The 16,520-nt window shown below is 54.8% G+C and overlaps 1 protein-coding gene across 4 annotated transcripts in view; it reads left to right on the top strand.

Moving 5' to 3' along the window:
* Positions 1 to 13,711, top strand: part of SLC4A5 (solute carrier family 4 member 5) — a 44,672-nt gene extending 30,961 nt beyond the window's left edge. For 3 of the 4 annotated variants that reach the window (XM_074559357.1, XM_074559355.1, XM_074559359.1), the window contains 11 exons: positions 1,000 to 1,061; positions 1,856 to 2,056; positions 3,343 to 3,456; positions 6,257 to 6,418; positions 7,372 to 7,550; positions 7,978 to 8,050; positions 8,203 to 8,271; positions 9,052 to 9,225; positions 11,504 to 11,665; positions 11,785 to 11,852; positions 12,886 to 13,711. In XM_074559357.1, the coding sequence (XP_074415458.1) occupies positions 1,000 to 1,061; positions 1,856 to 2,056; positions 3,343 to 3,456; positions 6,257 to 6,418; positions 7,372 to 7,550; positions 7,978 to 8,050; positions 8,203 to 8,271; positions 9,052 to 9,225; positions 11,504 to 11,665; positions 11,785 to 11,852; positions 12,886 to 13,051 (1,430 nt within the window). In that variant the 3' untranslated portion in view covers positions 13,052 to 13,711. Of the gene's footprint in view, positions 1 to 999; positions 1,062 to 1,855; positions 2,057 to 2,997; positions 3,112 to 3,342; positions 3,457 to 6,256; positions 6,419 to 7,371; positions 7,551 to 7,977; positions 8,051 to 8,202; positions 8,272 to 9,051; positions 9,226 to 11,503; positions 11,666 to 11,784; positions 11,853 to 12,885 lie in introns of all 4 variants that reach the window. The other variant, XM_074559356.1, reaches the window with a different exon arrangement.
* Positions 13,712 to 16,520: the final 2,809 nt, after the last annotated feature.

Genomic DNA, 16,520 nt, shown 5'->3' with positions numbered 1-16,520 from the left:
GAACTGGGGAACTCCTGGAAATTTTAGGAACTGGGAAACTCCTGGAGGGAAACTCCTGGAAATTTTAGGAACTGGGAACTCCTGGAAATTGTAGGAACTGGGGAACTCCTGGAAATTGTAGGAACTGGGGAACTCCTGGAAATTTTAGGAACTGGGAAACTCCTGGAAATTTTAGGAACTGGGGAACTCCTGGAAATTGTAGGAACTGGGGAACTCCTGGAAATTTTAGGAACTGGGGAACTCCTGGAAATTTTAGGAATTAGGAAACTCCTGGAAATTTTAGGAATTAGGAAACTCCTGGAAATTTTAGGAACTGGGGAACTCTTGGGAAATTTTAGGAACTGGGAAGCTCCTGGATATTGTAGGAACTGGGAAGCTCCTGGAAATTTTAGGAACTGGGGAGCTCCTGGAGGGAAACTCCTGGAAATTGTAGGAACTGGGAAACTCCTGGAAATTTTAGGAATTAGGAAACTCCTGGAAATTTTAGGAACTGGGGAACTCCTGGAAATTTTAGGAACTGGGAAACTCTTGGGAATTGTAGGAACTGGGAAACTCCTGGAATGGGAAGCTCCTGGAAATTGTAGGAACTGGGAAGCTCCTGGGAATTTTAGGAACTGGGAAACTCCTGGAGGGAAACTCCTGGGAATTTTAGGAACTGGGGAACTCCTGGAAATTTTAGGAACAGGGGAACTCCTGGAGGGAAACTCCTGGAAATTTTAGGAACTGGGAACACCTGGAAATTTTAGGAACTGGGAAGCTCCTGGAAATTTTAGGAACCGGGAACTCCCAAAATCCCCCTCTGGCCCAGCCCCGCAGGAGCCACCACGTCCTCCCCGGCGCGTGGGATTAATCAGGGAAAATTCAAAAAAAGGGGGATTTTCCCCCAAAACGCGGGGATGCCGATCCCCGGCGGGCTCAGCAGGCCAAGCCCAGCCGGGGTTTGAGCCCCAGAGCTCGGGTTTCGCCCCAAAACCTCAATAACCGACTCCTTTCCCGCAGCCAACGCCACCCTGTTCGATGCTTCAGCGCCAGTGGCTCCCAACAGCACTAACGTGTCTCTGGTAAGCGCCGGGAGCTGCTCAGCCCTGGGGAAATGTGGGGTCAGGGAGGGAAAATCAGAGATTCCAGCACCCAGGAATGGGAAATGCCAGCTCGGAGAGAGGGAAACACAAATTGGGGTTTTTTCCCCCCAAATCTGTATCAGCTCGGAGGTTTTTTGGGTATCCCCAAAACTCTGGAAATTCGCTTTTCCTTGTGTGCGGAAATGGCTGAAACTGCTCTCGTTGGGGTTTGAGCAGGAAATTTCCCTTTTTTTTTGCAAAAACGCTGGTTTTGCTCAGTTCAGTTGTGAAATCCCATTTTTCTTGCACAGTGTGATCCTTATGGGGTTTGGACAGGAAATTTCCTTTTTCCTGCACATTGCAATCCCTTAAAGTACAAATTTGGGGCTTGGACAGGAAATTTCCCTTTTCTTGCACATTGCAATCCCTTAAAAGTACAAATTAATTAAAGTACAAATTTGGGGTTTGGACAGGAGATTTCCTTTTTCCTGCACATTGCAATCCCTTAAAATACAAATTTGGGGTTTGGACAGGAAATTTCCCTTTTCCTGCACATTGCAATCCCTTAAAGTAAAGTACAAATTTGGGGTTTGGACAGGAAATTTCCCTTTTCCTGCACATTGCAATCCCTTAAAGTACAAATTTGGGGTTTGGACAGGAAATTTCCCTTTCTTTTCACACTGTACCTTAAAAATGCCACCTGTGCTGGATTTGGGCTGAACTTCCCCTTTTCCCTGCACACCACAATAATTCCTAATTTCACTAATTTTGCTTTTTTTCGGGTTTCTTGCCAGTCCAATGCTCTCAACCTCACAGCTCTGGACTGGACCCAGCTGAGTAAGAAGGAATGTCTCAAATACGGCGGCAGCTTAGTGGGAAAATCCTGCAAATTCGTGCCCGACCTGGCCCTCATGTCCTTCATCCTCTTCTTTGGCACCTACTCCATGACCCTGACCCTGAAAAAATTCAAATTCAGCCGCTACTTCCCCACCAAGGTAAGGAGAGAACCAAATCCTGCCAGATCCTGTCCCAAAAATGAGGGGAAACGGGAGCTGCCGGGAGCTTTGGGAAGGTTGGAAGCAGAGAACTCCAGGAAAATAAATCCCTGTTTTTAGGAGGATCTGGCCATGATTGGGGTCATCCCCAAGGTTTTAGACCCTGATTTTTGGAATCCTGTGAGGTTTTTGTGGCATCCTCCTCTCCGAAATGGAGTTGGGTTAATGGGTGGACAATTAATGGGTGGACAATTAATTAATAAACAAGAATTTGTGGGATTGTGGATGAGGAATTTGTGGGATCACGGATGAGGGATTTGTGGGATGATCCACAATCATTTGTGGAATTTTTGTGGAATAACCACTTGGTCACCAACCCAGAGTCTGATGGACATCAGTGACCAGCGGTGACCAGGGCTCCCATCAGGGCCAGCATTAATTAATGTTCTCATTAACGATGGAAACAAAGGGGTTTGCAGGTGACACCAAGGGACAATTCCGGAGGATGGGGACATCCACAGAGACCTGGACAAGATCCCTTCCCATCCCATAAATTCCCTTTCCCACCCCATAAATTCCCTTCCCACCCCATAAATCCCCTTTCCCACCCCATAAATTCCCTTTCCCACCCCATAAATTCCCTTTCCCACCCCATAAATTCCCTTCCCGCCCCATAAATTCCCTTCCCGCCCCATAAATCCCTTTCCCACCCCATAAATCCCTTTCCCATCCCATAAATCCCTTTCCCACCCCATAAATTCCCTTTCCCACCCCATAAATCCCCTTTCCCACCCCATAAATTCCCTTTCCCACCCCATAAATCCCCTTTCCCACCCCATAAATCCCCTTTCCCACCCCATAAATTCCCTTCCCACCCCATAAATCCCCCTTCCAACCCCATAAATCCCCTTTCCAACCCCGTTTCCCTGTCTTGCCTCCAGGTCAGGGCTTTCATTGCTGATTTTTCCAATGTCTTCTCCATCCTGCTCTTCTGTGGAGTGGACGCCTGCTTTGGACTGGACACCCCCAAACTCCACATCCCCAGTATCATCAAGGTTGGGCCTCCTCTCCTCTCCTCTCCCACGCTCTTTTTTCCAGGTTCTTTTGGGAATCTCGCAGCTCCAGGCACTGTCTTAAAATCTACTTCGACCTTTCTAACAATATTCCAATTTTCTGACTTTCTTTCCTCTCTTTTTTTGTTGTTTTTCCTCCCTTTTTTTGTTGTTTTTCCTCCTTTTTTTGCCGTTTTCCCTCCCTTTTCTTTCTCCCTCCCCCCTGGCTGGCAGCTCCGTAAGCTCATTAGCGATTTCTCCATCTTTATGTCCATACTCATGTTTGTGGGGCTGGATGTGCTTTTTGGACTCAACACCCCAAAGCTCCAAGTGCCTACAGACTTCAAGGTAAAAAACCCCAAAATTCCACAAAACCCCGTTCCAGAAGGATTTCTCCTCTCCCAGCCAGGGGGCAACCTGGGGATCCCAGTGAAGATCCCAATGGGGATTCCAATGGAAAACCCAGTGAGGATCCCAATACAGATCCCAGTGAGAATTCCAATGGAGATCCCAATGGGGATCCCAATGGGACCCCAATGGAAACCCCAGTGAGGATCCCAATGTGGATCCCAGTGGGGACCCCAATGGGGATCCCAATGTGGAACCCAAATGGAAATCCCAATGAGGAACCCAGTGGGGATCCCAGTGTAAACCCCAGTGAGGATCCCAGTACGGATCCCAGTGAGAATTCCAACGGAGATCCCAATGGGGATTCCAATGGGGACCCCAATGGAAAACCCAGTGAGGAACCCGATATGGATCCCAGTGGGGACCCCAATGGGGATCCCAATGTGGATCCCAAATGGAAATCCCAATGAGGACCCCAGTGGGGATCCCAATACAGATCCCAGTGAGAATTCCAATGGAGATCCCAATGGGGATCCCAGTGGGGATCCCAATGGAAACCCCAATGAGGATCCCAGTACAGATCCCAGTGAGGATCCCAATGGGGACCCCAATGGAAAACCCAATGAGGATCCCAGTGAGGATCCCAATATGGATCCCAGTGGGGACCCCAATCGGGATCCCAATGTGGATCCCAAATGGAAATCCCAATGAGGACCCCAGTGTAAACCCCAGTGAGGATCCCAATACGGATCCCAGTGAGAATTCCAATGGAAATCCCAATGGGGATCCCAGTGGGGATCCCAGTGAGGATCCCATTTCGGATCCCAGTGAGAATTCCAACGGAGATCCCAATGGGGACCCCAATGGAAAACCCAATGAGGATCCCAGTACAGATCCCAGTGAGGATCCCAATATGGATCCCAGTGGGGACCCCAATCAGGATCCCAATGTGGAACCCAAATGGAAATCCCAATGAGGACCCCAGTGGGGATCCCAGTGTAAACCCCAGTGAGGATCCCAATGGAGATCCCAATGGGAATCCCAGTGAGGATCCCAATGGAAATCCCAGTGAGGAACCCAACATGGATCCCAGTGGGTACCCCAACGGGGATCCCAATGTGGAACCCAAATGGAAATCCCAGCGGGGATCCCAGTGTAAACCCCAGTGAGGAACTAAATACAGATCCCAGTGAGAATTCCAATGGAGATCCCAATGGGGATCCCAGTGGGGATCCCAATGGAAACCCCAGTGAGGATCCCAGTACGGATCCCAGTGGGGACCCCAATCGGGATCCCAATGTGGAACCCAAATGGAAATCCCAATGAGGACCCCAGTGTAAACCCCAGTGAGGATCCCAATACGGATCCCAGTGAGAATTCCAACGGAGATCCCAATGGGGATTCCAATGGGGACCCCAATGGAAACCCCAGTGAGGAACCCAACATGGATCCCAGTGGGGACCCCAATGGGGATCCCAATGTGGAACCCAAATGGAAATCCCAATGAGGACCCCAATGGGGATCCCAATACAGATCCCAGTGAGAATTCCAATGGAGATCCCAATGGGGATCCCAGTGGGGATCCCAATGGAGACCCCAGTGAGGAAACCAATATGGATCCCAGTGGGAACCCCAATGGGGATCCCAATGTGGATCCCAAATGGAAATCCCAGTGGGGATCCCAATACAGATCCCAGTGAGAATTCCAACGGAGATCCCAATGGGGATTCCAATGGGGACCCCAATGGAAAACCCAATGAGGATCCCAGTACAGATCCCAGTGAGAATTCCAACGGAGATCCCAATAGGGATCCCAGTGGGGATCCCAATGGAAACCCCAATGAGGATCCCAATATGGATACCAATGTGGAACCCAAATGGAAATCCCAATGAGGACCCCAGTGGGGATCCCAGTGTAAATCCCAGTGAGGATCCCAATAGAGATCCCAGTGAGAATTCCAATGGAGATCCCAATGGGGATCCCAGCAAGAACCCCAGTGAAGATGCCAATGGAAATCCCAACAAGGATCCCAGTAGAAATCCCAATGGGGATCCCAATCAAAACCCCAAGGAGGATCCCAATGATGGATCCCCATGAAGATCCCACTGGGGATCCCAATAAGGACCCCAATCAGGATCCCAATGGAGATCCCAGTAAGGACCCCAATGGGGATCCCAATGATGGATCCCCATGAAGATCCCATTGGGGATCCCAAAGGAAATCCCAGCAAGAATCCCAGTGAAGATCCCAATGGGGATCCCAATGGGGATCCCAATCATGGACCCCAAGGAGGATCCCAATGATGGATCCCCATGAAGATCCCACTGGGGGATCCCAATGGAAATCCCAACAAGGATCCCAGTGAAGATCCCAATAGAAATCCCAATGGGGATCCCAATCAAAACCCCAAGGAGGATCCCAATGATGGATCCCCATGAAGATCCCATTGGGGATCCCAAAGGAAATCCCAGCAAGAATCCCAGTGAAGATCCCAATGGGGATCCCAATGGAAATCCCAACAAGGATCTGAGTGAAGATCCCAACAGAAATCCCAATGGGGATCCCAGTAAGGACCCCAAGGACGATCCCAGTGATGGATCCCCATGAAGATCCCACTGGGGATCCCCAAGGAAATCCCAGCAAGGATCCCTCCCAATGGAAACCCCGCTGAGGATTTGGGGGCAGTTTGGGGCACAGGGTTCAGGATGGATCCGGGATGGGGCCGTCCCCAAACGCCACCCCTCGGGTTCTCCCAGCCCGTGCCCGTTCCCGAGGTTCCGACCCCGCTGTCGCCCCCAGCCCACGCGCGTCGACCGCGGCTGGTTCGTGTTCCCCTTCGGCAAGAACCCGTGGTGGGTGTACCTGGCCAGCGCCCTGCCCGCCCTGCTGGTCACCATCCTCATCTTCATGGACCAGCAGATCACGGCCGTCATCGTCAACAGGAAGGAGCACAAGCTGAGGGTGAGACCCCCGGGGTCCCCCACAGCACCCAGGGCACCCCATGGATCCCCCACAGCACCCAGGGCACCCCATGGATCCTCCATAGCACCCCAGGATCCCCCACAGCACCCAGGGCACCCCGGGATCCCCCACAGCACCCAGGGCACCCAGGGATCTGCCATAGCACCCAGGGATCCCCCACAGCACCCAGGGCACCCAGGGATCCCCCACAGCACCCCAGGATCCCCCACAGCACCCAGGGCACCCCAGGATCCCCCACAGCACCCCGGGATCCCCTACAGCACCCAGGGCACCCAGGGATCCCCCACAGCACCCAGGGCACCCCATGGATCACCCACAGAACCCAGGGCACCCCGGGATCCCCCACAGCACCCAGGGATCCCCCACAGCACCCCAGGATCACCCACAGAACCCAGGGCACCCCATGGATCACCCACAGCACCCAGGGATCCCCCACAGCACCCCAGGATCACCCACAGAACCCAGGGCACCCCAGGATCACCCACAGCACCCAGGGATCCCCCACAGCACCCAGGGCACCCCAGGATCACCCACAGCACCCAGGTTTGGGGTGGTTTTTGGCCAGCTGCGGGTTTGGGGTGATGGAGAGCCTGGGGGTGAAGTTCTGTGGGTAATGGGGTGCAGGGGGGTGATGATATGGGGTGACACAGGGGGATGTGGGGTGATATGGGGTGACACAGGGTGCCCCATATCAGTGTGGGGCACACCACAGTGACACCGGGTGCCCCATGTCTGTATGGGGTACATCAGGGTGACACCAGGTGGTTTGGGGTGACACCAGGTGCCCCATATCAGTGCGGGGCACACCATGGTGACACCGGGTCCACGTGGGGTATATCAGGGTGACACCAGGTGGTTTGGGGTGACACCGGGTGCCCCAAGGCCCTGCCTGTGGGACACCCCCGTGCAGAGCCCCCCGTGCTGTGTTGCAGAAGGCAGCCGGGTACCACCTGGACCTCTTCTGGGTGGGCATCCTGATGGCCGTGTGCTCCTTCATGGGGCTGCCCTGGTACGTGGCCGCCACCGTCATCTCCATCGCCCACATCGACAGCCTCAAGATGGAGACCGAGACCAGCGCACCAGGGGAGCAGCCCCAGTTCCTGGGGGTCAGGTGGGCCTGAGAGGGGTCCTGGAGCCGGGGGGACCTCCCTGTCCTGGGAGGGGACACCAGGGATTGTCCTTCACGGGGACACCAAGGACAGGGAGGGATTGTCCTGTGCTGGGCACATCAGGGCCAGGCAGGAGTTGTCAATTGTCCCATTCCCACTGGTGGTTCTCGGTTCCTCGGGGGTTCCTCGGGGGTTCCTCGGGCTCACCCTGCTCGTGTCAATTGTCCCATTCCCACTGGTGGTTCTCGGTTCCTCAGCGGTTCCTCGGGCTCACCCTGCTCGTGTCAATTGTCCCATTCCCACTGGTGGTTCTCGGTTCCTCGGGGGTTCCTCGGGCTCACCCTGCTCGTGTCAATTGTCCCATTCCCACTGGTGGTTCTCGGTTCCTCGGCGGTTCCTCGGGCTCACCCTGCTCGTGTCCCCCTCCAGGGAGCAGAGGGTCACCGGCATCATCGTCTTCGTGCTCACGGGCATTTCGGTTTTCCTGGCTCCTATCCTGAAGGTAAAAACCCCATTCCCGCTCCCTGCAGAGGTTTGGGGACATGGGGACCAAAGCTGGGTCCTGCCCCGTCCTGGTGGCCTCCAGCGCTGTCCCTGTCCCTGGGGAGGAGCCGCTGCCTTCCCCGGGTCAGGCCGTGCTGTTCCCGTCCCCAGTACATCCCCATGCCGGTGCTCTACGGGGTCTTCCTCTACATGGGCGTGGCGTCGCTCAACGGCATCCAGGTGAGTGCCCTTCCTCCTCAGCATCCTCCTCATCCTCATCCTCATCAGTCTCCTCATCCTCTTCAACATTGTCCTCATTCTCCTCATCCTCTGTCTTCATCCTCCTCCTCCTTATCCCCGTCCTCCTACTCCTCATCCTTGTCATTCTCCTCCTTCTCATCATCCTCATCCTCCTCCTCATCCGCGTTGTTCTCCTCCTCCTTCTCTTCATCCTCATCCTCCTTCTCCTCCTCATCCTCGTTGTTCTCCTCCTCCTTCTCTTCATCCTCCTCCTCCTTCTCCTCCTCATCCTCGTTGTTCTCCTCCTCCTTCTCTTCATCCTCCTCCTCCTCATCCTCCTTCTCCTCCTCATCCTTGTTGTTCTCTTCCTCCTTCTCTTCATCCTCCTCCTCCTCATCCTCCTTCTCCTCCTCATCCTTGTTGTTCTCCTCCTCCTTCTCTTCATCCTCCTCCTCCTCATCCTCCTTCTCCTCCTCATCCTTGTTGTTCTCCTCCTCCTTCTCTTCATCCTCCTCCTCCTCATCCTCCTTCTCCTCCTCATCCTTGTTGTTCTCCTCCTCCTTCTCTTCATCCTCCTCCTCCTCCTCACTGACCACACACTGTCTCCAAAAGGAGAATTTTTACTCCAAAATTTCCACGTATGGGACAGCAGATACCCAAAACCCTCGGAGAAACACCAAAACCCCACAAATTCCCCACTTGGGGGGACCAAAAGAGGCTTTTCCTGGGCAGCCTGTGGGGTGAGGCTGAGGAGTAACCCCTGGCCTTCCTCCCGGGCAGTTCTGGGATCGCTGCAAGCTCTTCCTGATGCCGGCCAAGCACCAGCCCGACTACGTGTTCCTGCGGCACGTCCCGCTGCGCCGCATCCACCTCTTCACGCTGGTGCAGATCGTCTGCCTGGCCGTGCTCTGGATCCTCAAATCCACCGTGGCCGCCATCATCTTCCCCGTCATGGTAACCCTGTCCTTGATCCAAATGGGGTTTGCTGGGATTTAATGGGATTTTTGGTGGGGTCCCACCATCATCATCTTCCCCGTCATGGTAATCCCATCCTTGATCCAAAGGGGTTTTTTTTGGGATTTAATGGAATTTTTTGCATGGTTCCATCATGGCTGCCATCATCCTCCTCGTCATGGTAATCCCATCCTTGATCCAAAGGGGTTTTTTTGGGATTTAATGGAATTTTTGGCATGGTTCCATCATGGCTGCCATCATCTTCCCCATCATGGTGATCCCATCCTACATTGGAAGGGTTTTATGAAATTTTTGGCGTGGTCCCACCATCATCATCTTCCCCATCTTGGTAATCCCATCCTTGATCCAAAGGGGGTTTTTGGGATTTTTGGCGTGGTCCCATCATCTTCCCCGTCATGGTGATCCCATCCTACCATGGAAGGGTTTTATTGGGATTTTTGGTGTGGTCCCACCATCATCATCTTCCCCATCTTGGTAATCCCATCCTTGATCCAAAGGGGTTTGTTGGGATTTAATGGAATTTTTGGCATGGTCCCACCATGGCCGCCATCATCTTCCCCGTCATGGTGATCCCATCCTACCTTGGAAGGGTTTTTTGGAATTTTTGGTGTGGTCCCACCATCATCATCTTCTCCATCATGGTAATCCCATCCTTGATCCAAATGGGGTTTTCTGGGATTTAAAGGGATTTTTGGTGTGGTCCCACGGTGGCCACCATCATCATCTTCCCCGTCATGGTGATCCCATCCTACCTTGGAAGGGTTTTTTGGAATTTTTGTTGTGGTCCCACCATCATCATCTTCCCCATCATGGTAACCCTATCCTACCTTGGAAGGGTTTTTTGGAATTTTTGGTGTGGTCCCACCATCATCATCTTCTCCATCATGGTAATCCCATCCTTGATCCAAATGGGGTTTTTTTGGGATTTAATGGAATTTTTGGCATGGTTCCACCATGGCCGCCATCATCCTCCTCATCATGGTAATCCCATCCTTGATCCAAATGGGGTTTTCTGGGATTTAATGGGATTTTTGGTGTGGTCCCACCATGGCCATCATCATCTTCCCCGTCATGATAACCCCGTCCTTGATCCGAATGGGGTTTGCTGGGATTTAAAGGGATTTTTGGTGTGGTCCCACCATCATCTTCCCCGTCATGGTGATCCCATCCTTGATCCAAAGGGGTTTGTTGGGATTTAATGGGATTTTTGGTGTGGTCCCACCATCATCTTCCCCGTCATGGTGATCCCATCCTTGATCCAAAGGGGTTTGTTGGGATTTAATGGGATTTTTGGTGTGGTCCCACCATCATCTTCCCCGTCATGGTGATCCCATCCTACCTTGGAAGGGTTTTATTGGGATTTTTGGTGTGGTCCCACCATCATCATCTTCCCCATCATGGTAATCCCATCCTTGATCCAAAGGGGTTTGTTGGGATTTAATGGAATTTTTGGCATGGTTCCATCATGGCTGCCATCATCCTCCTCATCATGGTAATCCCATCCATGATCCAAATGGGGTTTTTTTGGGATTTAATGGAATTTTTGGCATGGTTCCACCATGGCTGCCATCATCTTCCCCATCATGGTGATCCCATCCTACATTGGAAGGGTTTTTTGGAATTTTTGGTGTGGTCCCACCATCATCATCTTCCCCGTCATGGTGATCCCATCCTACCTTGGAAGGGTTTTTTTGGGATTTTTGGTGTGGTCCCACCATCATCATCTTCTCCATCATGGTAATCCCATCCTCCATCCAAAGGGGGTTTGTTGGGATTTAATGGAATTTTTCGCATGGTTCCACCATGGCCGCGATCATCTTCCCCATCATGGTAACCCCATCCTTGATCCAAAGGGGTTTTTTTTGGGATTTAATGGAATTTTTGGCATGGTTCCACCATGGCTGCCATCATCTTCCCCATCATGGTAACCCCATCCTACATTGGAAGGGTTTTATGGAATTTTTGGTGTGGTCCCACCATCATCATCTTCCCCGTCATGGTGATCCCATCCTACATTGGAAGGGTTTTTTGGGATTTTTGGCATGGTCCCATCATCTTCCCTGTCACGGTGACCCCATCCTACCTTGGAAGGGTTTTTGGGATTTTTGGCATGGTCCCACCATGGCCATCACCATCTACCCAGTCATGGTAATCCCATCCTCGCTCCAAAGGGGTTTTTGGGATTTAAGCCTGTTTTTGGCTTGGTGGCCACCACCAGACCTTGGCTTGAGCTGCTCCTGGACCTCTCCCCTGTCAGATCTTGGCCCTGATCCTGGTGAGGAGGCTCCTGGATTTCGTCTTCTCCCAGCACGACCTGGCCTGGATCGACAACATCATCCCCGAGAAGGAGAAGAAGAAGGAGGACGACAAGAAGAAGAAGAAGAAAGGCAACAAAGGCGACAGCAGCAGCGACGAGGAGGTGGGCGCGGGGCCACCGGGGGCTCCCGAGGACAGGGGGACACCCCAGAGCCGGGCAGGGACAATCGGGATGAAGGCCTGGGGTCACCTGGGCAGTGTCTCAGCTCTGTGTCCCCCCAGGAAAGAGGGCCTCCCCCCGGAGCTCTGCGCTCTGACTCGTCCCCGAACGGCTCCGACATGGACCGCAGGTAACCGGGACCCCGATGCCATCCCTGGGGGAAATTTGGGATCCCCTCAGCTCAAAACCTCTGGGGCAGCACCCCCGGGTGGGTTTGGGGCGGGTTTGGGGCAGGGGCAGCACCCCGGGGTGGGTCTGGGGCGGGTTTGGGGCGGGGGCAGCACCCCGGGGTGGGTCTGGGGCGGGTTTGGGGCAGGGGCAGCACCCCGGGGTGGGTCTGGGGCGGGTTTGGGGCAGGGGCAGCACCCCGGGGTGGGTCTGGGGCGGGTTTGGGGCAGCACCCCGGGGTGGGTTTGGGGCGGGTTTGGGGCGGGGACAGCACCCCGGGGTGGGTCTGGGGCGGGTTTGGGGCAGCACCCCGGGGTGGGTCTGGGGTGGGTTTGGGGCGGGGACAGCACCCAGGGGTGGGTTTGGGGCGGGTTTGGGGCAGCACCCCGGGGTGGGTCTGGGGTGGGTTTGGAGCAGGGGCAGCACCCATGGGTGGGTTTGGGGCGGGGGCAGCACCCCCGGGGTGGGTTTGGGGCGGGGACAGCACCCATGGGTGGGTTTGGGGCGGGGGCAGCACCCAGGGGTGGGTCTGGGGCAGGTTTGGGGCGGGGACAGCACCCAGGGGTGGGTCTGGGGCAGGTTTGGGGCGGGGGCAGCACCCCCGGGTGGGTTTGGGGCAGGGGCAGCACCCCCGGGGTGGGTCTGGGGCGGGTTTGGGGCAGGGGCAGCACCCCGGGGTGGGTCTGGGGCAGCACCCCCGGGGTGGGTCTGGGGCGGGTTTGGGGCGGGGGCAGCACCCCGGGGTGGGTCTGGGGTGGGTTTGGGGCAGGGGCAGCACCCAGGGGTGGGTTTGGGGCGGGTTTGGGGCAGGGGCAGCACCCCTGGATGGGTCTGGGGCGGGTTTGGGGCGGGGGCAGCACCCCTGGGGTGGGTTTGGGGCGGGGGCAGCACCCCCGGGTGGGTCTGGGGTGGGTTTGGGGCGGGGGCAGCACCCCTGGGGTGGGTCTGGGGTGGGTCTGGGGCAGCCCCCCTGCTCACCCCCCTCTCCCCCCCAGTATCACCCTGCACCTGAAGATCTCGTGCCCGTCGTCTCCCGCCTTTAACTACTCCCGCAACCCCATCTGTGCCGTGCCCCAGGTGAAGATCGAGATGGAGTCGGACTACGAGGACAGCGACACCGAGAAGGCCCCGCGGGACATGGGCAGCGAGACCACGCTATAGCCCCGCCCGCCCGCCGGGGGCCCCAAATTTAATTTAATTTATATCTAGGCTAGGTAGAGATAGCGCCGCGGTCACGGACGGGTAAAGGAAACGGGGGGCGTTCCTCTCTGCCGGACAGGCGGCCCTGGCGGCCCCGAGCCCCGGTGGGTTTTAGGGTCCCGAGCCCCGGTGGGTTTTAGGGTCCCAACCCCGGTGGGTTTTAGGGTCCCAAGCCCCGGTGGGTTTTAGGGTCCCACGCCCCAGTGGATTTAGGGTCACGTGCCCTGGTGGATTTTAGGGTCGTGTGCTCCATAATTCCCTCTCTTACCACTGGGCGAAGGCAACGCCGCTGGCGGCGAAACGGGGCCGCAAAGGTGGGATTGGTGGTTCTGGCACAGGAAGGGTGGGATTGGTTTTGGCCCCAGAAAGGTGGGATTGGTGGTTTTGGCACAGGAAGGGTGGGATTGGTGGTTTTGGCCCCAGAAGGGTGGGATTGGTGGTTTTGGCCCCAGAAAGGTGGGATTGGTGGTTTTGGCCCCAGAAGGGTGGGATTGGTGGTTTTGGCCCCAGAAAGGTGGGATTGGTGGTTTTGGCCCCAGAAAGGTGGGATTGGTGGTTTTGGCCCCAGAAAAGTGGGATTGGTGGTTTTGGTCCCAGAAAGGTGGGATTGGTGGTTTTGGCCCCAGAAAAGTGGGATTGGTGGTTTTGGCCCCAGAAAGGTGGGATTGGTTTTGGTCCCAGAAAGGTGGGATTGGTGGTTCTGGCACAGGAAGGGTGGGATTGGTGATTTTGGCCCCAGAAAGGTGGGATTGGTGATTTTGGCACAGGAAGGGTGGGATTGGTGGTTTAGGCAAAGAAAGGAGAAAGCACCTGGGATGGGGATGGAGGAGGTTTCTGGGATGGGGCTGAGGAAGAGAAGGCAGCTGGGATGGGGATGAGGAGGAGGAGGAGGAGGAGGAAACACAAGATGGGGATGAAGAGGAGGAAGAGGAGGAAACACAAGATGGGGATGAAGAGGAGGAAGAGGAGGAAACACAAGATGGGGATGAAGAGGAGGAAGAGGAGGAAACACAAGATGGGGATGAAGAGGAGGAAGAGGCTCCTGGGATGAAGAGGCAGTCAGGGATGGCTCCTGATGCTGCTTTCCACAGGGAAATGGCAACGGTGGCCGTAGCGAGGCCCTTGGGTCGCCCACCCCTCATCCTCACCTGTACCCTCTGCCAGGAACAGCCCCAGGGAAATCCAAGGGTTCCCTCTGGAGGAATTCCCTGCCCGGGGGAATCCGAGTTCCTCTCCAGAGGAATCCAAGGGTTCTCCCTGGAGGATTCTCCCAGGAGGAATCCAGGATTCCCTCTGGCTCTGCCACCCAGCAGCAGGAGCAGCCCCTGCCCCCAGTGCTCCCAGTCCCACCCAGCAGCTCCTCCCAGTGCCCAGCACCATTCTGGGGTCCCCAGGGGCTCTTCCCACCCTCTCCCTCCAGCTCTTCCCAGCCATGGTGAGGGTTTAAAGGAATTCTCTTTTTCTCCCAGCCCTGGTTTAGGAACGCTGCTCCCAACACCCCTGGAATCGATTTTTTTTGTCGTTTTTCCTGGATGAATCCTTCAGGTTTCTCACTCCCAGAGCCCCCAGGCCCCTTCCCTGAGCAGAACTGACCTGACACTGACACCAGCAGCACTGGGGCTCTTGTGGGACACCAGTGACACACTGAAACTGGAAACCAGTTAACACTGGGACACCAGTGACACCAACACTGTACATGGGACACCAGTTAAACATTGCAACTGGGACACCAGTGACACACTGAAACTGGAAACCAGTTAACACTGGGACACCAGTGACACCAGCACTGTACATGGGACACCAGTGACACCAACACTGTACATGGGACACCAGTGACACACTGAAACTGGAAACCAGTGACACCAGTGACACACTGAAACTGGAAACCAGTTAACACTGGGACACCAGTGACACCAACACTGTAAATGGGACACCAGTGACACCAGTGACACTGGAAACCAGTTAACACTGGGACACCAGTGACACCAACACTGCACATGGGACACCAGTGACACCAACACTGTCAATGGGACACCAGTGACACACTGTAACTGGAAACCAGTTAACACTGGGACACCAGTGACACCAACACTGTACATGGGACACCAGTTAAACATTGCAACTGGGACACCAGTGACACTGGGACACCAGTTAAACCCTGTAACTGGAAACCAGTTAACACTGGGACACCAGTGACACCAACACTGTAAATGGGACACCAGTGACACTGGAAACCAGTGACACACTGAAACTGGAAACCAGTTAACACTGGGACACCAGTGACACTGGGACACCAGTGACACCAACACTGTAAATGGGACACCAGTGACACACTGAAACTGGAAACCAGTTAACACTGGGACACCAGTTAAACCCTGTAACTGGAAACCAGTTAACCCTGGGACACCAGTGACACACTGAAACTGGAAACCAGTTAACCCTGGGACACCAGTTCAACACTGTAAATGGGACACCAGTGACACACTGGGACACCAGTGACACATTACTGCAACTGGACCCCAGTTCAACACTGTACATAGGACACCCGTTCAACCCTGTAACTGGGCACCAGTGACACCAGTTTAACACTGGAACTGGGCACCAGTGACACCAGTTCAACCCTATAACTGGGCACCAGTGACACCAGTTTAACACTGGAACTGGGCACCAGTGACACCAGTTAACTGGTCACCAGTGACACCAGTTCAACCCTCTAACTGGGCACCAGTGACACCAGTTTAACACTGGAACTGGGCACCAGTGACACCAGTTTAACACTGGAACTGGGCACCAGTGACACCAGCTAACTGGGCACCAGTGACACCAGTTCAACCCTGTAACTGGTCTGTTCCTGACCCCTGTAAATACCCCAATCCTCCAAGGCCATTCCCTGTTTATGGCATTGCTCATTCTGGTTCTGGCACAGCCCCGGGCACTCGAGGCAGAGCCCAACCCCTGCCCTGGCACTGCCCAACCCCTGCCCTGGCACTGCCCAACCCCTCCTGTAGCTCCTATGCCCACCCTGTGCCAGCTGCTGAGTGCTCTGGGCAGGTTCAAGGTTTTAATCCCGGTTTAATTCTGTCCCTGCTGCCCAGGGCTCTGGGAGCTGGGCCCTGGGGCAGAGCTCGGCTTTGGGCTCAGTTTGTCCCTTTTGGGGTTTTGTCCCCTTTGGGCTCAGTTTGTCCCCTCTGGGCTCAGTTTGTCCCCTTTGGGCTCAGTTTGTCCCCTCTGGGCTCAGTTTGTCCCCTTTGGGCTCAGTTTGTCCCTTCTGGGCTCAGTTTGTCCTTTTTGGGCTCAGTTTGTCCCCTTTGGGCTCAGTTTGTCCCCTTTAGGCTCAGTTTGTCCTTTTGGGCTCAGTTTGTCCCTTTTGGGGTTTTGTCCCTTTTGGGCTCAGTTTGTCCCCTTTGGGCTCAGTTTGTCCCTTTGGGGT

The sequence above is a fragment of the Zonotrichia albicollis genome, chromosome 26 (assembly GCF_047830755.1).
Source record: "Zonotrichia albicollis isolate bZonAlb1 chromosome 26, bZonAlb1.hap1, whole genome shotgun sequence".
Classification (NCBI taxonomy): domain Eukaryota; kingdom Metazoa; phylum Chordata; class Aves; order Passeriformes; family Passerellidae; genus Zonotrichia; species Zonotrichia albicollis.
Note: the sequence above shows the minus strand (reverse complement) of the source record. Positions and strands in the feature narration are given on the sequence as shown.